The 22,857-nt window shown below is 38.7% G+C and overlaps 1 protein-coding gene across 1 annotated transcript in view; it reads left to right on the plus strand.

Annotated features, from left to right (window-relative positions):
- The first annotated feature begins 2,454 nt into the window (after positions 1-2,454).
- The window catches only part of LOC121095876 (vitellogenin-1-like), a 43,346-nt gene continuing 22,943 nt past the window's right edge, over positions 2,455-22,857 (plus strand). The window contains exons 1-16 of the mRNA XM_040611252.1: positions 2,455-2,494; positions 2,806-2,826; positions 3,052-3,203; positions 5,683-5,934; positions 8,090-8,251; positions 8,940-9,091; positions 11,845-11,995; positions 12,091-12,248; positions 12,362-12,527; positions 13,610-13,732; positions 15,304-15,522; positions 17,591-17,808; positions 17,886-17,983; positions 22,156-22,280; positions 22,367-22,468; positions 22,555-22,674. Of these exons, the coding sequence (XP_040467186.1) occupies positions 2,455-2,494; positions 2,806-2,826; positions 3,052-3,203; positions 5,683-5,934; positions 8,090-8,251; positions 8,940-9,091; positions 11,845-11,995; positions 12,091-12,248; positions 12,362-12,527; positions 13,610-13,732; positions 15,304-15,522; positions 17,591-17,808; positions 17,886-17,983; positions 22,156-22,280; positions 22,367-22,468; positions 22,555-22,674 (2,259 nt within the window). The remainder of the gene's footprint in view (positions 2,495-2,805; positions 2,827-3,051; positions 3,204-5,682; positions 5,935-8,089; positions 8,252-8,939; positions 9,092-11,844; positions 11,996-12,090; positions 12,249-12,361; positions 12,528-13,609; positions 13,733-15,303; positions 15,523-17,590; positions 17,809-17,885; positions 17,984-22,155; positions 22,281-22,366; positions 22,469-22,554; positions 22,675-22,857) is intronic.

The raw sequence follows: 22,857 nt of genomic DNA on the forward strand, positions 1-22,857 counted from the left end.
GAAAGGATTATAGCCCAGTGCTGTGACCCTCAAACCTTAGCCATGTCTCCTCTCCACTTACCAAATTTATTAGGTTGTCCCTTTAAAGTAATAATGGGTACAACAATTCTGAGATCACTTTCTCCTCACCCCTAAAACAAGCCTGGGTAGAGAGGAGCTATTAAAAAGAGAAGGTATGCTGCAGATGAAGAGAACATGGCAGCCTGCACAATCTTAATTATTTTAGCTAACTGTCTAGCAATCAGGTGTCTACATGCTGATTGTAAGTTTAGACTCAGTGCTCCCCATTAAAAAAAAAACAAAACACAAATGCAGTAATGTCACTCTCCAGTTAGAACAAATCTATTCATGTTACAACTTAATTATAAAGCCTTTTATTAAACTTGAAAAATGTTATAGCTCCATTTTGATACGTACATGTATCTTAGACATCATTTCAATATGCTGTTAATAACAATGTTGAAATTAATAGTCTCGCTTATATAGTTCTGTATATAATATGTATATTGTCTTACCTTTTCTGCCCTGTGGAAATGTGGCTAGTTGAGCACAATAACCCAACATCACTGCAGAGGTCAGGCTGTGGCACTGATGAGCAGGGTGACCGAAGCAGGAGAGCGTTGCATGTTCCCACTTAGAGTATTACACTGCTGCTGTGCATTTACTTCCATTCTGGCTGCAAAAAATGTGACTATTTGTAAGGCATTTCTAACTACATTTGACAGTGCATATGTGCCAGGCAAGGTATGCCACTGAATTTCACAGGGCCCACTAATGTGGTGCATCTTGTCATATCTCACAAGTTAGCACCCTGGAAGAAGACATCAGGGAAAATCCATGCACACTTAACTTTTCACCAGCTGAACCCACACCGAGCAAACAGCCCAGTTACTCGTGTTCTGTAACAGTTCATATGTGCATCCTATATTTGAAAATACTTTACTAGACACATTTCATTTTCAGGAAGGTCTGACCACTCATCCAATTCCGTATCTTTCCCTTTGTGAAAGAAAGCTGCGATTTTAAACTCTCCAGCATTTCTGGAGGTATCAGTAGCGAAGGTCTCCTAACGTGACAGCTCTCGTTGGATTTCTGGCTCTCCCTGGAGTGGGGGCAGCGCCGCGGGGCTGCACAGCTACAGCCCCCGCTGCAGCTCAGGTGCACTGGCACCACTATAACGAACTGCATTATTCCTCAGGCAGGTGGCACCACTCCAAGTAAATGAAGTAATCGTGTAAAGGGACTGTTTGATGGGGCCTTCAGTAAATATATTCTCAGGCCCTGTGGTAGAGACCTCAGGACCTGTGCTCAGGTTTCACCTTTTTCCTCCCTAATGGATAGCAACGGCTGAGAAAACCTTGTTCTCTTCCTGGAGGACAGAGTTTTGCTGCCTGTTTGCATTACTTGCAAGTACGTTGTACGTTTCACAGCCTCAAAGAAACAGCAGATAGACATTCCTGAGCTCTCCTTCCTTCCCCCCTCAGCAACTCTTGTACCCAGGTGGGTTTTTTTACATGATCTTTAATTTACCATTTGGCCAAAAGACAAGATTAAATTCAAAGTAAATGTTAAACGCTTGCAGAAAACTTATGCAATTGATGTTAGGGAGCAAGCTCCCTCCTGACTTAGTTTTGCTAGGGATTGGTCTTAATATTATTACTACAAGTGGAAAATTCTGGATTAATTTTCCCAAGAGTGGCAGCAGTCAAAGCCCCATGAAAACCCACTGAGAAGGACCTGATGCTCCCAAGTCACTGCGGTCTTTCTGGAAATTTAACTCTGTTTTATAAACAAAGAAATTAATTTCCCTCCTGTGTTCACAGTATAAACTTTGACCATTAACCATAAGATAATGTGAAGGTCATGCTGACAAGATTTGCCTTCACAGGTAACAAGATAGGCTTGCAAAGACAGCCATGGTAGATGGCCACATGGAAAGACAGTTTCTCATTGCATGTCTATGAGCTCTAAAGTATCTCAATCCTAAATCTATGAAATCAATCACCAGTTCTTCTCTAAAAGTGGAGTTGCAGAGAGACAGAACAAGGTATGTCTCCAAAGCTGTGGCCCTCAGCAAGAGCAAATTATCAGGAGATTGAAGACATGATTGTAGAAAAGCTAAATTATTTAAAATATGATTGAGGAACTATTTATACTTAATTTTAAATTTAAATTATTGTTTTACTATATAACTACTATATGGAGAAATGGGGAAAATTAGCAAGGTATATATTTTGAAAGTCAAATCTCTGTCACATAAAAAGCAAGGTAATTGAAATCAGTTGATTTGAAGTTGTCAGCATTCATGACTGCAGGAATGTTTATTTTTTGATTGATCAATACGTATTCTAAAATACACTTATTTGTCAAACTAACATGCCAAAAGAAACATGTGATATCACATGCCTTTATAAAAAGAGAACCCAGCATGTTCACCTTTACTTCATTCCCATCATGAAGGGCTTGATATTAGCCCTGGTTTTAACCCTGGTGGGTAAGTAACTAACCTATCTGCTTTGATGAATTTAAAATAATAGCTTCAGGTAAAGGTTTCAGAATCTAAATATATATCACTTACAAACATGAACTTTAACATTTTACAGAAAAAAATATGACAATTTGCTTGTTGTTTAGGGAAAAAAGTTTTTTGGCTATGTGCTGAACTAGAAGTTAATTAGAAAGAGTTATGCCATATGTGCAAGATGAGTTATAGCCTTTCATACTAAAGTCCATTAACATTTGGGGGGGGGGGGGGGGTTTGCTTTGTCATTTCATTTTTATTAATTTTTTTTCCTTCTTTTTCAGGGAGCCAGCATCTTAATTACCGTAAGTAATTTTCCTATCAGCTAATATAATTATAATGAGTGAAATTCAAAATAGAATCTGAAAAGTATATCAATGTTTAATATAATTTTACAACAGCTAATTTTGTTCAAGTGCAATACAAAAATAAACAAATTCATCTTTTTTTCTTCCATACATTCTAATACAAGTACTTGAAAATGTTCTGTACAGTCTCTATGATGTTTTATGGGAACCATTTCTTTGCAGAACCCGATTTCAGTGAAAACAAGGTTTATACATTTAATTATGAAAGCATGCTTCTCAGTGGACTTCCAGAGAAAGGACTTGCAAGAGCTGGAATAAGAATAAAAAGTAAAGTGGAAGTTAGTGGTATTGGGCCAAAACTTTGCCTTATTAGGGTAAGAAAATGTATTCAATTTGAAAGGTAAAATTCTCTTCATACTTTACTTCTTTTTTAAGCTTTTTGGAAGTAATTAAGTTTCATCATGTGTTATGCTTACTCAGGGAGAATGTAACTAACACTATTATTTTTTACGCAGTGCCCTAAATTCTATTTGCACTTTGCCAGGTAATTCTCAGCTCAAGCCAACCTTGGGCTTGAAGGATTTCTTCTGCTTTCTGGTCAGGGAGACAATGGAATATAATTTGAAATGCACAACAATTTATTACTGGATCAATCCAATTGTTCCAAACTGTATAACCTAGGATTATTTAATCAACTGATTTTGTAACCAGCAAACGAAGGGCAATAAAACATGCAACATTAGCTGGATGTGATTCAATATTTAGCATAATTAATGTCATCTGGTAGCTTCTTTTTCTGCGGGGTCCCAAATGACATTCTTTGTCATCCTCAACTGTATATTTTTACTGCATGCTGAGTAATTACTGAGAGTTTTGATTACGTGGAAAACACTTCTGTCTTTAACAGAAGCTTATACATGCTTCTAATGAGTATTAAAATGCACCCCTCAATTGCTTTACACAAGCTCCACTTAGTCTTCTGTATACGTGGAAGAAAAATGATCTTTTTAAAAGCTTTTATTTGGCAAATTGAAAGCTGCAGATTAAAAACACTGGTGACTGTCTGATAAATGCTTACAAATGCTATAGCCTTCCAGCCTGAATTAGCCTTCTCTTACTAGGTATCTTGGTAAGTTCACGTTTTAATAGATCTAGATGGGAAATATTGCTTTTCCATGACCCTTTGCAAATGGCTGGATTTTTTGGAAAAAAAAACCAACAAAAAAACCCAACTAAGGAAATAAGAGCCACACGTCTGCACAGGCGAGTAGAAGGCTTGCCTGGCAGAGGGGAGGCAGAAGCAGCCTTGTTCTTACCCCATGTCCTTTCCCATTCCTGCTGAAACAGCCCTTGGTGTGTCACGGTGAGTCTTCACCAAGAATTGACTCCTGTTCCTTAAAACCTTCCAAAACCATTTCACCTGCCTTAGTGCATTTGGCAGAAAGTTTCCATTTCAAAAATAAATACAGAAATAATTTCAGGCAAGGAAAAAAAAAAAAAAGGAGGAAAGAAAAAATATCACAAGATTCTGGGGCAAGTTTTAAGTTAAAGGTAACAACACATTTATTCCCTTCTGCTCTGGGAAAGTTTATTTTGCTGCTGTTATATTTAAATTAGTTCGGAGGGATGGTTCAGGGAATTGATCTTTCATCTGTAGCCTACTAGTTCACATTCAGCCCAAGCAAAAAGCTGTGTTCCCTGGGCAGTTTCCAGCTGACAATTTTTTCATCGCAAACCCACAAGTAAGAATTGCCAGCTGTGTTCAAAACCTAGCAGACAGCGCAAGTCCTGAGTGGGCCCCGAGGGCTGGGGAAAAGTACCTCACCCTGACCCTGCAGAGCAGTCCCCAGCCTGCCCATGTGCAATGTGCCAGAAGCATGTCCAAGAGGCAGCATGAGGGATTTGCTCCGTAAGAGCCTCCTCTGTAAGCTTCACTTACTGAGGTTGGCAGTGATCTCCACCAACAATAACAAAAATAAATATGAAAGCGCGGTCTCCAGTGATTTGCTGTATGAGCATTTAGTCTGTGTGGCTTTTTGAGAAATTAATCCGCATCGTGCATCACATTGCCAGCCTGAGGTGTCAGAGAAAAGTCTCTTTAAATTGTCAGACTATACAGAAGGGAAGGGTTCTTTGAGAAACTAAGCTAAACATGTCCCATTCCCATGGGGGCAGGAATCATCCCAGTTTTTTGTACTTTAGCACAACTTTCTACTTGCTTGGCTGTGCCCCAGGTTGAGACAGGAGTGCAGAGTAGGAAGCGGGGCTGGGGCTGTGCCTGAGCTGTCTCTTCTGCAGCAAAACGTGTAGGGAAGGACAATTTTTGTAATCTGCTCTCCACTGCTCCAACTAATTATGACTATCTGGCTGGCCCAGCAGCCATGTTGTTATTAGTTTCTGAGGGCTGCCTGTGCTCTGTGACCCCAGCAAGGGAGACGGCAGAGTTCACGGTGGGAGTTAATGATGCTTTATGCAACATTAACTTTCTCCTGCAAATTCCAGCAGATCTGCCATGCTACTTCTGGGTAGCAACCCGCTTCATGCGGCTCCTCTCTGGCTCATTTCTTCATACCAGTCAACCTTCGGCAATATGGATTATCTATGACACAGAACAGAGTGCAATGACTGTGGAAATATCACAGTCATTTGCATCCCTCTCTTTCCTTTTACATATGGAAATATGTATATGGATACTAGCCATGTTAAATGACATCTTTTACGTTTTTCCTTTGAAGAGGCTTCGTGTAACTTAAAAGTGTATTTTTGATGCAAGTAAAGCTCTAGATGCTTATGTGCATTGCAAAAAGTTAACTGAAAAAATTAAAGAGGAATTATATTCCCCCTTTGTTCTAGGTTCACTCAATCGAAGCAGCAGAGTACAATGGTGTCTGGCCCACAAGCTCGTTCTCGCGATCGCTCAAACTGACTCAGGTACTAACTGGGCAACTTAGTAATCCCATCAAGTTTGAGTATAGCAATGGCCATGTTGGAAACCTTATGGCTCCTGATTCTGTCTCGGATGATGGTCTGAACATCTACAGAGGGATTCTGAATGTGCTGGAGCTAAATATAAAGAAGATGCAGCATTCATACAGCTTACAAGAGGTGAGCTTTTTGTTTTGGCTGTTGTGGTCACTTTGTAAATAAATAAGCTTTCTCTTCAGATTCTTCTACTGCATTTTCTGCATTCCCTCTTGACATAAACTTCACTAACCAGAAACACCTAAGCTTGGGAAATCACGATTAAGTTTTTCTTATGGGACAACATCTGATGGAGCTGTAGCTCAACAGGACAACAGGATAGCAGATTTTTAATGGGGCTGATCAAGATATTTCAGAAGATGCATTTGCAGCATTAGACCCTTAGAAAATCTGGCTTGTGGCTTTAGAGAAAGTAACTGTGAAAGCTGAAGCCTACATAAAATTTGAATAGTGTATTAGAGCAAACTTAAACACACAGCACAAGATTAAAGCTAAAATAACAGTAATTTGACTTTTTTACCAATCATATATACTTTAATCTTTTCTAGCTCCTTTTTTAGGAAGAAAATAGTATATATGCCATGACATTACTGTAATAGCTTTGACAGTTGCAGTTGATGCTCTGTTGGAATTTCCACTGTTTTTCAGATTTTAATATCTCAGTCAACATAAATCATCTGATATTACTATTCACCACAGAAATTGCAATGTTTAGTTTTTGTGAAACCATATTTACATTGATTAGACTACATTCAATTCAGGGATCAGCAAAAACCTTGAAATTATTATACTTTCATGTTACTCTTATTGAAAATGCAGACCAGAGTAACTTTAATTTTTTTAAAATTTATTTTTATGTAAGTAGAGTTGTTTCTGGAAAGGAACTACTTGATTTAATACTTTCACGCTGTTTGTTGCACATAAAAATCCGGGTAGTAGTGTCGCATATTCTGCAGCCCTATTTTCTCATATCTAGTTTTACATCATCATTCTTTCTAATTCAGTTAGCAATATGTCCTACCCTCGCTGCTGAGCAATATATGTGACTTCACCTCCTAGAATTGTTTCCAAGTTTTCTCTGCTTTTCTCAGACAACAACTGATTAATGAGCATTGGCACCCTTGCTTGAGAATCCCAAGTCACTCTGTAAAGGAAGATAAACGTTACTAGTTGCAAAATCTGAGCTGCAGAGAGGTTTAAAGGACTAACCTGGGAAAGTCTATATCACGTCTTGCAGGGTGTAGGGTAAGGGAATCTGAGCTAGCTGTGAACTGCACACAGCTAGAAAGTCCAGCTAGGCAGGAGGCTGTTTCACCCCACGGAGCCCAGTGGGCTGGACATTCCCATTTAAAGTCTAGATGTTTGCAGAGGAGACCCACGCCTGTATTCGCAGAGTACAGGTCTTTCAGAAAGCTGAGGCAATTCTTATTTCTAGTCCTTACCGAAGCAGCAGTGTCTTCAGGAATACCATTAAGCTAAAGATGAAGTGGGTACGTCTTGCTCCTAATCACCACATGACCATTTTGCTGTTCTGACATAGCCCAGAGCTGCTCTCTGGAGTGGCTATGCTATCAATAACAATAAAAAATCATGGAAATATCCCTTCCTTCTAAAATGCAATCAAATATTTTCCTCTCCAAAAATCTCCTTACTGACTGAGGAGATTTAAGAGCTCTTATAAATATATATGCTTGAAATATTATTGAAGATCTGAGCTAAAACTGCAAACTTGAGAAAACCCACAATCAAAACTCTGCTATCCTGAAATTCTTTTTAATTATTGCTGTTCGTATTGTGACAGATCATCTGATATTGCAAGGTCTGTTCCATGGACATTTATAAGCTGTCTATAAAAGCAAATTTTAAGGGCAGAATGTCATCTCCAAGCTTAAAATACTTTTCTGTTGAGATTTTATTCTGACTGATCAAGGGGGTTTTGCACTTTTTATTAATATTCCTCAAATCATATTTCATAATAAACAGCTCCAACTTTAAATTGTTACTTACCTTTTCTGAGGCTCCAAATCTTTTCTCAGTGAAATGAGATTTTTTTTCTCTCAGTGAAACTCTGATTTGGCTTACTGGAAACCTGTACACGTGAAAAAGCGATGAAAGTAGCGGTCATCCTGAATTTGCTTCTGGAGAGTAGCATGATTTAAAAAGCATCCATTTCTATCAAGAATTTTCAAAATACAGAATTAAACAGGAACATCCATGTGGAGAATTAATGAAGCTTGCATAAGAGTGAATTTCTCTTGACCATTTCTCATTTTTCCAGGCTGGGATTGGAGGTATTTGTAACACAACATATGCAATTCAGGAAAACAAGAGAGCAAGCCTACTGTATGTGACCAAATCTAAGGACCTGAACAGCTGTGAAGAGAAAGTTCAGATGGTCACAGGTTCGGCATACACCTATCCTTGCCAGACCTGCCAGCAGGTAAATTTGAGTGCTATTATGTATGCATACTTTATATTCTTATACAGAGAACCATTTGGCAACCATGCCATCTCTTGCATTGTAGCGCTTAAAATGAGAGAAGAGTTGGATCTGCCATATCTAGTTATCCACGTTTTCTTTCTGTATGAAAATCAGACCCACAGAGCAGCAGTGGTCTGTGCTGCCGACTGTTAGGTACTGTAGGTGCACTTCAACTAGCTCAAACTAGCTGGCTTGGAAACTGTTAATTATCAGCATGAGTTAATTCACCTACTCTGTTGAGTAAAAAAGATAGTTACAGTGTCCAGTTTCTGTTATTCTGGATAGGTACTGCTGCATCTTATTATAATGCTGTCTTTGAAATCAGAAATCATGTGGCTTATACTGCTGGTCTCCTCAGAATATGTGTCTCCTTCCCAAGGGAGTAACCAATTAGTTCTACTTGGGAAAGGGAAAAACCAGCTAATACTTCTTAACAGTAAAAGTGACAGAACCAGGCAGCGTGCCTGACCTCTCCCATGGAAGTGTGTGCTCAGAATTCACACAGACCACCCATATGGCCAGTGAACAGGACAGCCCTGGAAAATAAGTGGGTTGAAGTGGGTGATGCAATAGCTTCTAGCTGCAGAATTTAGAAATTCAGTGACTTTCTATTTTCTTTATTTCTTTGCTTTTTTGTATTGTAAAGAGAAACAAGAATTCCCAGGCAACTGCTACTTACAATTACAAAATTAAATATACACGTAATGAAGCTGTAATTACACAAGCTGATGTTGAGGAAGTCCACCAGTTTGCACCCTTCAACGAGATAACAGGAGGAAATGCTATAGTAGAAGCAAGGTACTGTACATACACCTTTAATTCAGCAACTAACTCAGCATCTCTGTAATCTGGTCAGACTCCATAACTTGAAATAAATCCTTTACTTCCACAGCTTATTGTTTGCCAGTCTTTAATTACATAAAATCCCAAACAGTTCATAAAAACAATCTTCGCTGTTAGTTGTAAATCTGAAACGTGCACATCGCTATCCAAATTCTGTTAGCTAAACTTGGCAGGTTTTGACTATTTTATTTCTCAGGGATATTTGATTTATGTCGTAAAAGCCAAAACAAATGTAATTCCACCTGAAAAATTGTGAACTAATATATTTGCAGTAAAATACTTTGAAAGACAGTTACTCACTGAAAGAGAGTTCCCTAGAAAATAATAATAGAGTAAGAGACCCTGGAGACTAGTTCATAAGAAACATAGATAGGACTTAGGATTCCAATGTGCTTCCTAAGTAGAGTGGGCTGCTTGCAAATCTCCCATCAAAACTGTTTCTTGATAGGAAATCGGGGTTTATTGCAAAAAGATTGAGCACATGGCATGTAAAATATATTTGCTTCTCCACAGCAAATTTTGCATATTTCTTAAACAACTTTGGGGCAAAATAAAAATATGTTTGTCTGAGAAATTATACCCCTGCTCATTTTTAGCTCAAGCCCTCAAACTTTTAGTGTTCAAAATCTTTTTCATCTGCATCAAAATCATGTATTGAAGACATTTTTAATTACCTGCCTTAGTGATGGACTCTGCAGACAGGAGTGCCCTACTGAAGAGGGAGGTTTTTTGCAGAAAGGTCACTGTACAGAATATATAACTCAATCCCACTCTTCAGCTGCTGTAATTTTGTATTGCTCCATCAGCTTCTTCAGGAATCTATTGGTATAATATACAGTTGTGGAAACTACAACATCTGAAAGTTCATGTCAATAAATCACTGATCAACTTCATTAACATGATGAACACGTTCAGTTTGGTTAATCAAAAAAAAAACCCAAAAAACCCAAAGTAAAGTTGAAAGTAGCTTTACTATCTCATGCAATCATGGTGAAAATAGTTACAACTGTAGTGCTTTTATCAAATTATAGGTTGTTGTGAGTATTAGTCTGGAGCCAATGGACTTTTGCTGATTTAAACTGTCCTTCTGCAAACCTGCATAGACTGCCTTCCTTACCGTTCTTCCTCAGGTATTGAGCCCCCAAAAAACTTTTCCTGTTGTCTCTGGATCTTTTGCATTGCCCAGCAGAAGGGGCCAAATATAAGGTAGCTGGGAAGATGTGGGTATGTCACCCAAGTGTTCAAAAGTTATATCTACAATGCATTTTCTGTGTTAAAAAAAAAAAAAAAAAAAAAAAAGGTAATCTCATAACAAGGACTTAAAACATTTGAAGCTGTGTTTTCAGACCTGTTCAGCATAAGCCTCTTGTAGCACCTTTCAAAGCCAAGAGAGGTTTTACTATTGTTTCACCATTTTAATCCTGTCTTTAGTATTCATTTGCTCTTCTCTTCAGAGTATAACATTTTTCCATCTATTCTAGGCAGATACATCTCTTCACAAAATGATGAAGATGAAGACATAATAGATTCATCATGTTCTGGAAGGGGGAGTTAAATCTGTCCAAGTGTACCTGATGTTATACTTTCTGACCCAAATGCCCTTTCAATAATATTGTCTAAAATTTCAAGAGAGAAAAAATCTCTGCTGATTCTGTAGCGATTTCTATTCAAATTCCAGTGGCTTGTCTGTAAAGCAGTTATATGCTATTTTCTGCAGCAGTTCTCTGCAATCCATATGGAAGGAGTGGATAGAAATGATACAGAAGATCATCGTAGAGATTCCAAAATAAACACGCCAATTTTCTACAGAGATTTTGAGATACTGTGTAGTACAGCAATATTGCTTTTGGAATGTTTTCAGTTGTTCAATACAAATGCCTAACTTTATTATAGAGTCCTAAATGACCTATTTTAAACATAATTGGTGGGATAGGATGCATCCCTTTAGCTGAAAATGTAGCAAAGATAGCAAATATTTACAAAGACAGTCTCTCATTGGAATTATTCTTAATAACAAAGGCTGAAGGTTTGGTGCTCCTTGAAAAGTTTCCAAAAACTTGAGTACTTTTCCAAAGACTAATCCTGAATTTATATGTTTCCCTTTTTGTTTGGGAAACCCAATTTGAAACTTTGTGAGAACCTTTTATCTTCTGCAGTCCCCAAGACATTCAGCTTGTCAGGCAAAATGGGGAGGGAATTATAACAGTGTAAGTAACAAGACTGTTGCATTTCTTATTGTATCTAACAATTTTCAATTCCTTTCAAAGCTTCCAGGAGGCACAGACACTTAAAAGCTTTTATGAACTTCTTAAAAGGTTTAAATTAAGTGATAATTTCTGGAAAAGTTCCCCATCAGTTATTTTTTTATAATCCTTAATTTACTCCTTAAGGCACAACACACAGTTCCTGTGATCTCCTTCAGGCCATAGCTTCTCACCTCCCTCCTCTTCCTTAAATTCTCAAGCCAGGTTATTCCCAAAGGAAGGCAAAGGCTGACTGATCTAAGCCCTGCTGTGTAAGTGCATACCAGAGTATGGTTCTGAGCATCATGTCCAAATGTATCTGTTCAAAATACCATTGCCTCTCAATAACAAAAACCTTTTGAAACAACTGTAGTTGCATTGCAATGCAGGAGGCAGAATTATTTTCTTTTCCATTTGTACCCTGCATCCTGTGATGTTCTCTCTGCCTGGGTTTCTCCATTCCAGGCAGAAACTTACTTTGACTGATGTGCAGAAGGACATGGCAGAAGTCCCACCGAAAGAATTCCAGAATCGTGGGTCACTTCAGTACCAGTTTGGCAGTGAATTGCTTCAGCTTCCTGTCCACTTATTCAGAATAAAAAATGTGGAGAGCCAGGTAAAGCTTAGCCACCGGGCAGAGTCTGTTGGAGGTTGGAATCTGTGCATGTGGGAAACTGCGTGTGAGCTTCCTGCATTTTAACCTTCCTGCAGATCGAGGAAAGCCTGCAAGACCTGGTAGAGACCACGTCTGAACAGCTTCCCAGCGATGCACCAGCAAAAGCCCTCAAGCTTATGCACCTCTTCCGTGCAGCGAGTGAGGAGAATTATGAGTCGGTGTGGAAGCAGTTCTCCAGTCGGCCAGCATACAGGTAAAATCAATACAAGTGGTGATGCTTCTGCTGATAAACTCTGTTGGAGACCAGCTGGAATGAATATGTTCAAATGTGGATCTGGAAAATGGTCCTTGCTTTTCCTATTACAGGCGCTATATTTTGGATATAATTCCTGCAGTCGCCAGTCACCATGCACTCAGATTCTTGAGGTATAAGATGGAAAGGCAAGAACTCACCAACTGGGAAGCAGCTCAGACAGTGCTCGTGGCTCTGCACTCAAGCACGCCAACTCAGGATGTGATGGAAGAAGCAACGGTAGGATTCTCTAAACACTCTCAAATTGCTCTTTACTGATTTTAGCATCTGTTGTATTTATTCCTTTGACAGGATGGCAATTGCTTTGAAAATACAAAGGTTTTATATCCTCTAGTGAGGTTGAAAGGAGTTTGTTTCCTGACTGTCTTAAGGGGAGGAGAATGCAAATCAAAAGGGCAAAAATGAATCCAGAGTGAAACAGAAAATAAAGAGTAAAATACCCCTCAGAGACAGAGGTTATTGCTGAAAACAGTGGTTTCTAGTCTCCCTTTGTCCGCATGTACTTTATAGTTACATCAGATTAGATCTCTAACTGAGTGTCTACAAAGACTAGGGAGGAAGAAATACATATTTGTTATATCCATGTTTTCATCTTGATTGACCTAGCAGGATGGGTATAAATCAGAGCAGATCTATCAAAATCAAGAGAATTGTGCCAACATGGAGCCCATGTAGGAGAAAGCCTAATGGTTTTTACAATTTTTTTCCCCTTCTGCAGGGTTAGTTCTAGCCTCAGATGCAGGAACTTATCTCTGCCTACCCTAGGCAGAGACCACAAATCTCAGGCTAAAGTTTTGCCCTCCGTAAAACCCGTGACAGCCTGGCTGTTACTGTGCAGTAATGCTCTGCTTCCCACTCAAGGAAACAGTGGGCTGGTGCCTCCTGTCAGCTCCTGTGTTTATACGAAATATTCCTGTCTGCCCAAAGTACTGAGGTCCATTCACAATGTATCTGCAGGGTTTTTGTACCTATGGCTAAAGCAATTATTGAACAATGATGAATGTTTCTTGAATAATGCGTGGGTTTCCATTCCATAAGTGGGTGATTTCCTCCATGTGGATTGTAGCCTATACCAAATTTAAATCTGAACCACTATAAAAGCAACAGATCTGCCTTCCAGATGTTGCCTGGAATTAGTTTATGCCGGCACTGTCCAATACAGTAATATCCACTGATTAACTATAAAACCATCAATACAAAAATATCAAAAGCCTGGTTTTGCCTTGCATTTGGCAGAAACATATTCTTTAATATTGTTGCTCTTCATTAGTGGTGGTAACGACCAACTGCTTTCTCCCCAGCTCATTGTGAAAAAACATTGCCCACGCTCAAGTACTGTGCTCGGAAAGGTTTGCCATCTCAGCTACGCGTCACTGTGCCACAAACAGTGCTCTTCATCAGACTCCTGTTCTGAATGTCTCCAGGTAATCACATTGTTATTTATCGTTTAAAAGAAAAATTAATCCTTGAGTTCTTTCTTCATTATTCAGAAACCTGTATTTCACTTCCCTACAGTGTTTCCTTTGGGAAAAAGAACCCCAGTTGGTTAAATACAGCATTTTTATCTTTAGATTAACACACGAAAGAGAGTGAGAGGAAGAAGCATATAATTCATAGCACTTTCTATCTGAGTATCTCTGAGTGCTTTATTGCCAATTATTAATGAAGTCCCATGGCACTGCTCTGGAATACTTTATATATAGGTACTTATATATACTTATAAATAAACTAAGTAACACAAAAGCCCAGGTTTTTTGCCCAAAGTCATGTAGCCCATCCATTTGTCAGCCAGAAGCAGAGCCCAGTCCTCTACATAGACTATAAGCTTTTGATGATAGTAATGCCCTCCCTTTTCTGCACCGCTTTTAATCAGTGGGCCTGCAAGCAATTTAAATAGGCAGTAGATAGCATTTCCTAGCTCTAGAGATGCATGTCATGTTTTACAGGGATCAGCCACTCAGCCAGTAATAGAGAGAGAAAAAGAAATAGGTGTTTGCAGTCTTCAACACTGGTCAGTCTGCCACCTCCAGTAAGAGCAGGATGTTCCCAATACATTGTGTGCCCGGCGTGATTTTTTTTCATGTGGTACACAGGCATGGCCAATATTCCTTCATGCATCTCTTGTTACGATTGCCACCAATGCTCTTGAGCTAATTAAATCGGAGAAGCCCAGTGCCAGGGAATGGAAATTCTTTCCCAAAGCAAATGATTGTATAGGCTTATTCAATGCATTTCAAATGTCAATTCACTTAATTAGTAATAGCAAATGGAATGTTTCTGTACCATCAATGTATCTCAAATATAATATTTTAAAGAATGGGAACTGTATTGAAATTATTCTATAACATCCTAGTTTCTTTTTTAGAGACTTTTGTTAGCACTAAAACCAGTTATCTGCTAGGATTTAGTTCTTTTCTCATATTCAACCTTCAGACAACTACTTCTAATCTTGCCATGTGAATGTACTGTGATCCAGTTGCTTACAATAAGGGCTGTAAAATGACCTGATGATCTCATTGTCCGTTATTAATCTGCACTAAAATGTGGCTGTCATCACTGAAGTTAAGGGCACCACCACTAGCCATATCTTCAGGAATCTGATTTAAGGGTCTCAAGAATTTAACTGTATCTGCATTTTTGCACCTGTCTTCAACCACGAGAAAGAGATAGTCAACCAGTGTTGTTACAGGGTTTCCAACTCACCCTGAAAAGCAGTGGGAACTAGCTCTTAGCCATTATTTTTTTCCTTTAAAAATTTTACTTGATAGCTTTAAGGCATAGTGATGAAGAAGCTGTTCATTGCAGCTTTCTTGGCTATGCTTGTCCTATGAATAAAATGTCGTATTCATGAGGACAAAAAGAATTTGAAAATATTTAAAATAAGTGAATTGAACAAACTGAAATTATCAAAGTCAAACCTCAGAATAGGCTGGAGGATGGGATATAGATAAGACCTAGAATTGAACTCAACGGAAGATTTATTTTCTTTTTTCAGTTGCTACATGGCTTTGCAGGAGAGGCATTGAGCGAGTCTAACACTGAAGAAATTTCGCTGGCTTTGAAAGCCCTTGGGAATGTAGGACATCCAGCCAGCATCAAGCACATCAAGAAATTTTTGCCAGGCTATGCAGCTAGCGCCTCAGATTTGCCACTCAAGGTACACGCGACTGCTGTGATGGCCCTGAAAAACATAGGCATGAAAGATCCAAAAATGGTAAGGAAACAAAGCTGCCTCCTTTGCACTTACCATAACCCAGCACAAGGCTGCTAATCGATGATGGGTGATGAGGGGAAAGCAGACCTTTTTTTTCAAACATAACTGTAAGATCTTTTTTTTTTCTTTTTAAATACTTAACCATTCCTCACTTGGCATGTCTTATTCGTTTTGACATTAACCTCTTGTAACTGCAACAAAAATCCCATTAAAAGCATACATACATTACCCTGTTGTTGAAGACAAATCAGTATTTCCATTGCAAACGTTTATTTTCCAAGGACATGAGACAGAAAGCTAAATTATTGACCAAAATATGTTTAGTGCTACTTCAACTTTGGTATGTGAGAGAACCACAAAACAAGGTTTTCAGAGAATTGACATTTAATACTGAGTGTCACATCTAATCGTAATTCAAGACCAGATCTTATTGTAAATAGATACTAGAGGTTTGCATCCTAATTACAAATTTACAGACATTGTGTGGGTTTGTCATAAGCAGAACATTTACTAAATGTGACTTTTGTCCCTGAACAAGATAATGATTATATATCACATACAATGGTTACACAGGCGTACTCTCATCCACCACAGACATCACTTTACAATCATTTTCACCTTAAAGCAATCTGCTTCTAAAAGAAAACCTTGTATTTTCAAGATTTTTTTTTTCTGATATTGAGGTTTTTTGTTTTATATGTCTATTCTTAATATAAAAAGTAAAAAGCTTTCATTAACTATTCTTCTACTAATCTGTATCAGTTTTTTCCATTATACTCATTTTTTTGCATATGACTCCCAGTTTGAGTGCACATATTGATCCACAGACAATAGTGTGCCAGGGTACGCTTTTAAGCAAAAGAATAAAGAAACAATTTACTAGAGTGCAGGAGCTAGATGGGGAAAAGCGGGGGGGGAGGAAAGAATAGCAAGGGTAGGAGTTAGAGTATTTGCTGGGGAAGAAAAAAAGTCAATTTGCTGTTTGAAAACAAGTGCTGTGTCTCTGATTGCCCTTTGGTCTGGCTTCGCACATGTGACCCAGACCACTGTTTAGTTATATTTTCTTTGGAGAAAATTGATCTGGAGCAAGACTGTGACCGGATTTTTCATTATTCAAAAACCAGTTTAATGCCTGGTTTGCAGCTAGCTACCCACCCATATTTACATTAAACAGACTTAATATATGGTCTGTCATTTTTATTGCTTAATTTGAAAAGCTAGTTACATTTTAAAAGAGCCCACTTCATCCTTGTCACCATTTTTACCTTGGTATTTGATAATCAACATATTCAAATAAAACCAATTATGGTGTTTCCAAAGCTTGTTGAAGTTTTCTGAATCAGACTTTTCATTAGAGAGCATGGATGTGTGCTGTCCCAGGCAGGACAGGACTGTGCAGGGGGATGCTGTTACACCATCCACATCCAAGTTGAAGTTGGGGCCAAAAGTTTCAGTGCAGGTCATGGAAACTGCAAAGATCCCAATACAAAATTAGGTTTTGATACTGAATATTGCTGAGGTCAAACACATTAGTCAGAAGTAGCACTGTGGAAATTACATTTGTGGCATAAACTTTCAGTTTTAAGCTGCCTGTATAGCATAGAGATTTCTGGTAGTAAATTGGATTTTATTAATTTCATATTTAATCTATTATTTAGCAGAAAGGGACCCAGGAGATAAAATTATTAGAAATAAGGCATACCTTTATGGGCAGGGATAAGTGATCACTGAAACCACTTCTCAGGTATGTAATGGATCCATGAAATCTCCTTTACCTGGAGTGGTTATGCTGTAGATATATTTTGCTATAGCTCAAAAAGGGATAAAGACTTGATGTAGAAGTTATCCAGCAAAGTTCCTTGGCTGTGATTGTGTAGGAAGTCAGGCTACATTACCATAATTCCTCTTCCAGCCCTCAGACTATGAAACCAGGTACACTGTTGTCATAATAATTAAATAATACAAATATTTACTGTACTAGTGATGAAGGGATTATACACCAGTGATGACTGATTATTAGCAGAATGTTTAAACATACTGTAAATTTGAATGTATCTATTATTTTCAGGTCCAGGCTATTACCCTTGAGATTTTCCTGAATTACAAAATTCATCCTCGGGTCCGAATGTTAGCTGCAGTGGTTTTACTTGAAACGAAGCCAGGTCTTCCAATACTGATGACAATAGCCAATGCTGTGCTGAAGGAACCTAGCATGCAAGTGGCAAGTTTCATCTATTCTTACCTGAGGGCCCTGGGCAGAAGCACAGCTCCAGATCTTCAAGTGATGTAAGGAAAATCTGGATCCCTTCCCTAGATGAAATAAAACAAACTGAGGTGTTAATGTGCTCACCGAATTTTTTCAGGGCTTCTGCCTGCAGAATGGCTATCAGAGTATTAAGTCCCAAATTCGACAGATCTGGCTATCAGTTCAGCAAGGTTTTCCGCTTCAGTATGTTTAAAGGTAAGGTTCAGAAGGTTTTGTAAAGAAACATATACATGTTAATGTGTGAAAAAAATTATGGAGTATGAGAACTCAATTCTCCTAGCCAGCTGGTTAGCTGCATGTTGTTCCTCCATATTCTCCTATGTTCAGTGGAAAAAAAGTATTAAAATCTCAGGCTCTCCATTTGGAGAGTGTTTAGGTCCCTGTGTGTTTTGCATTCTACACTGCCAGCATGAAATTACCAGAGGGCTTGTGGGGCTCTAACCCTCCATTTTCATTAGCCAGTGAAGCACATGCTCCTGTATCAAATGCCATAGTCTCAGTGGTGCTTAACAATTTCATACCATTGTTCAGCACCAAACAAACAGAAGGGACCTAAATTACTGCTGAAGTGGATTAATTTCTACCAGTGCTGAACACCTACAACTCTTGCTGAATTCAAATGTGATGCTAAATACTCCTCACCCCAACAGTAGTGCCCAGTGAAACAGCAAACTGAAAACATTCAGGTGTGGCAGTTCATTGCACCCATGAACAACTAAGGCTTAGTGCCTAAAGATTTTTCTTGCACCTTCCTACCAGGATTCTTCACCGGAATGAGAGATCCACATCTGGGATCTAGAGGCTAACCAGTTACATCACTGGGAGTTGCACATAAAAATCTAGTCAAAGCAGGGAGGACCAGATTAGAAGACAGGTCTTGCTGACCAAGTTATATCTACTTCTATTTTCCATGTATGTTATTTTTCTGAGCAGAGATTTTTTAAGCTACTCCCCTATGTAAATGACCGTGACAGCCTCAGTGATTTGGCATATGTAGCTGGCAGACTGGGGAGATTATATCTACAAACACAGTCTCCTTACACATGCTGTTTATCTAGGAGGACTTGGATGTTTTTAGCATTTTTGTTATTCACTGGTACATGTAAAGATTCTTTTCAAAGTAATCAACAGAAAAAGAGACTCTGAAACATATGAAAACCACAGTGCTAAGTGTACAAGTACTTTTGCTGCCTTCTTGGGGGCTGGGGGAGTGGTTTGAAAGACTTTTGTTGCCCTGACCCTGTTTTTTGGGTTTTACATGACCATTTAATCTGCTCTATCATAAAAATATATATAATGCGTATCACAACAACCACAGTAATATACGATACACATGCTTGCTGCCTCAGAGATGGAGACAGAGATTGCCCAAAGAAATACAGTCACTAATATGCACTGTGTGAACTTTTGTACCATTTAAAATGCATTTAGGGAGAGAGACATTTTCCAGAAAGAGGCAGATACCTGTTTCTAGTTTTAGGTATTCGTTTCTTATTTTTGCTTTTAAAAGGAAGCTATCTGAATTTTTGTACAGTGAGAAAGAAGGGTGCAGTATGCATGAGGGTAGCTGGCAGAGGACTATGTGAAATGGATTACTGTGTTCTGGCTGTCGCCTGGAAATGCAGTGCATCAGTGAATTGCTGTTACTTCTTGGTGAAGACCAGTGTCAGAAATTTGGTTACCATGCATATGTGATATTTAAACCTCTCATCCTGAAGAATAAGGATCAAAATCCTTTTCTCACACATGCTAATCTTAGTCTTGGATAACTCGGTTTGCTAAATGAAGTCAGTCCTCTATTACAGTGGTGTGGGAGGAGGATCCATCCTCCAGCTTTCTGATTTGATTTGTCACTACTAGCCACAGGTGAAATGTGTTTCACTGAGTCCATTCTGGAGGAGTTACCATAGTGACGGCTGTAATGCAGTACCTATTTCCTCGCTAAAAACAAAAATCTGCCCTCAGCATCACAGATCTTTGTGGTGCTAGATGCTGAATTTTTAATGACAGGCAATAATGCCAGCTGAATCTGTCTCTAATCTGGAATCCGTCACACACGGCCACCACAAATAGCGCTTCATGCTCTACACAGTGCCAGTGAAATCAAAGGGATGACCCAGGTTCTGCTCAGTGTTAGGACTGACAGAATCTGACTCTCAGTATGCACAGATTTATATAATTACATCTGTACTAATGTTTATAGGTACGAAAGGCTGCTTTCTTTGATCACCAGTTTTTCTTTCCCTCTTCCCTGGGGCAAGGCATTTAGTCAGATATATGCAGGTGCCATCGTACCCTCATAGTGAAGTGGCTACAGTGCATCATCTGACTGTGTCAGTAGGATTTTCCATTGGTAAATATTTTCTTAGAACATTAGTGCTATGCAGTGCCTGAGGTATGGAAAATATCCCTGCGCTTTTCAAGTCAATGAATTCTGTATAATCACTTAATCATTTATGAGCAACACTTATTATCAAGTATCAGTAAGTACCATGGGTTTTCTTAACTGTTTTAGTGGGTTAAGATACAAAAAAAGAGCTTTATCAAATTTACCAGAAGTACCATGCCTCATTCTAGTGTCCGGTCTACATAATACCTAGGTCTGCTCTGGCTAAGCTCATCCCGAGAAAAACTAGTCTTCACGTTTCCAAGTCTCAAGTCATCTTATTAGTAGTGTCCCAGTGTGGCATCACATTGCTTTTTGTTTTCTATAGGATGAGCATTGAAATTTGAGCTTTTGTCATGTCTCCTTGCTATCTGCTAAAGGTTCTCCACTGATTCCTCTGCCATCAACAGGGTGACATAAATACCTGTATTTTGACTGTAGGAGCTGTTCTTGAACCACACGTATGTTGTAGGTAGACAGTGTCTAGCACTTTGGGTAGCACAGGAGCTTCATACAGCAGAACAGTGGAGGTAATGAAGTGAAATAACAGTTCATGCATATTTAGTAGACTAAGTGGATTGCTTTTCCAACAAACTGTTTCTCAAATATATTAAAAGTTGGAATCTGTCCTGAGAAATTAGGAATCAAAATTAGTCCAAGCAATCTGATACAAAACAACTTAGCGTGAGGAGTAAACGAGGGTAAAGGACCATCCAGATCCCTGTCTGCATACACAGATTCAGAAGAGCATGGAAAATGTTGATTTACAAGTGACATGTTGGTTGAAACACAGAGAGTAGCACTAAAGTAATATGGGCATGAGTATTCATAACACCCCACATTTCTGAACCAAGCAATAATATTTTCCTTAACTGTAGGCTAAATAATTTTTGAGAATTTAGGCACTCCTGTTCTGGAAAGAGGTCAAAGACTCACTCCCTCTCATAATGTTTGAAAATATATTTCCTACAATTCATCAATAGTTTCTGTACAGGGACTGAAATTATTGCTCTGGATCTTCCAGGGCGTTGCAATTATCCTGGCTGTACTGGATTTTCAAAGCTGATTTCTGGTGGTGCTGGGATGCAATCAATGTATAACTTGATTATTATACATGCCATTGTCTAACATAAGGATAAATGCCATTGTCTAACATAAGGATAGCAGAAATTTAACACAGGGGCTCCTAAAATACTTCCCTGTCCTCCAGTTAGTGTGGGAAGAGAAGACAGATGAGGACTGGAAGAAAGGAAGCATGTCAGCCTTGTTCTTTTTGAAACATAAGGAAACTTAGAAAAACCTTGGGATAACTTTAACTTAGGTAAGGGGACCGTGCCGAGAGTGGGAAGAATACATGACTCTGCTCTGCAGTGATTATCTGTATCTAAGAACATTATAGATGATAAAACAGAAGTAGAGACAATGAATAGACACAAATTATGTTCACTCAATAGTTAACAATTACTTATCAATTAATGCATTTCGTGTAAGGAGTTACAGCATTTGGAAGTAGATGTATTAAATTGCCTCTGAGTCATTTGAGAGACAAATCTAAACCTCACCATCTGTCCTGATAGGACGTATATATCACTTTCCCTAAACTATTAGTAAAGGATGGCAAATCTGTTTTCATTTCTGATCCCCTTTGTCAAGTTGCCCTAAATGACGTCTCGTAAAAGCATTTCATAAGCTGACGTTACAAAATCCAACCGGATGTAAATGGTATAGCAGAAGCAATTGGAAAAATAACATAACCACCATGCAATGAGCAGGAGGCTTGTAATTTTGCCCATTAATAGTTTAAAAATGCAGAATATTCTGTTTATGACTGTTTTATAACACCAGTTTTATAGCTTGGTTTTCTGGCCTTTCTCATATCATGCTTTATCAGTTGAACTACGCAATTAGTAAATTGATACGATCTGCACGCTGTGGCTTTAAAAACTAACTGTGCTGTGTTTTACTGCCCACTTCTGTTCAGAGGTCCTTATGAGTGGACTTGCAGCTAAATATTTGGTATTGAATAATGCGGGCAGCTTAATTCCAATGATGGCGATGTCCCAGCTACGGACGCATTTCCTTGGAAGAGTGGCTGATCCTTTGGAGGTAATTGGGTCTACCCACAGTTTGCCCTCACATCCCTTCTTATGACCATCATCCAATTGGTATTTACACCTTACTTCTTTCCACAGGTGGGAATAATGGTGGAAGGGCTGCAGGAGATGTTTGCTAAGGGTTACTCTCCTGATGGGGAATGGGAGACTGACTATAACTTCAAGGATATCCTGAAAATGGTAAATTCTCGATGAAAAGAAAATCTCTAAGGTATTGCTTCCCCAAATGTTATGCAGAATCAGACTTTCTTCCTCTTCTCACACAGCTGTCTGACTGGAAGGCATTCTCCAGTGACAAACCTTTTGCATCAGGCTACTTGAAATTGTTTGGCCAAGAGCTGTTCTTTGGTGGACTTGATAAAGACGCCATCCAAAATGCACTGCAGGTATCATTTCGAAAACACCACCACCTAAGCATCAAAAGCTTTAAAATACTGTTTCTTTCAGACATTGTCTCCCTTTTTTTAACTTTTAATTCAAAAGGGGTTTTTGTCTTTAGTATTAATCAAGGCAAATAAGGTCAAACTTTGATCAGGATTAGCTATAATAGTTTCTGGCAGAGTTTCCCC

The sequence above is a fragment of the Falco naumanni genome, chromosome 11, assembly GCF_017639655.2.
Source record: "Falco naumanni isolate bFalNau1 chromosome 11, bFalNau1.pat, whole genome shotgun sequence".
Taxonomy (NCBI): domain Eukaryota; kingdom Metazoa; phylum Chordata; class Aves; order Falconiformes; family Falconidae; genus Falco; species Falco naumanni.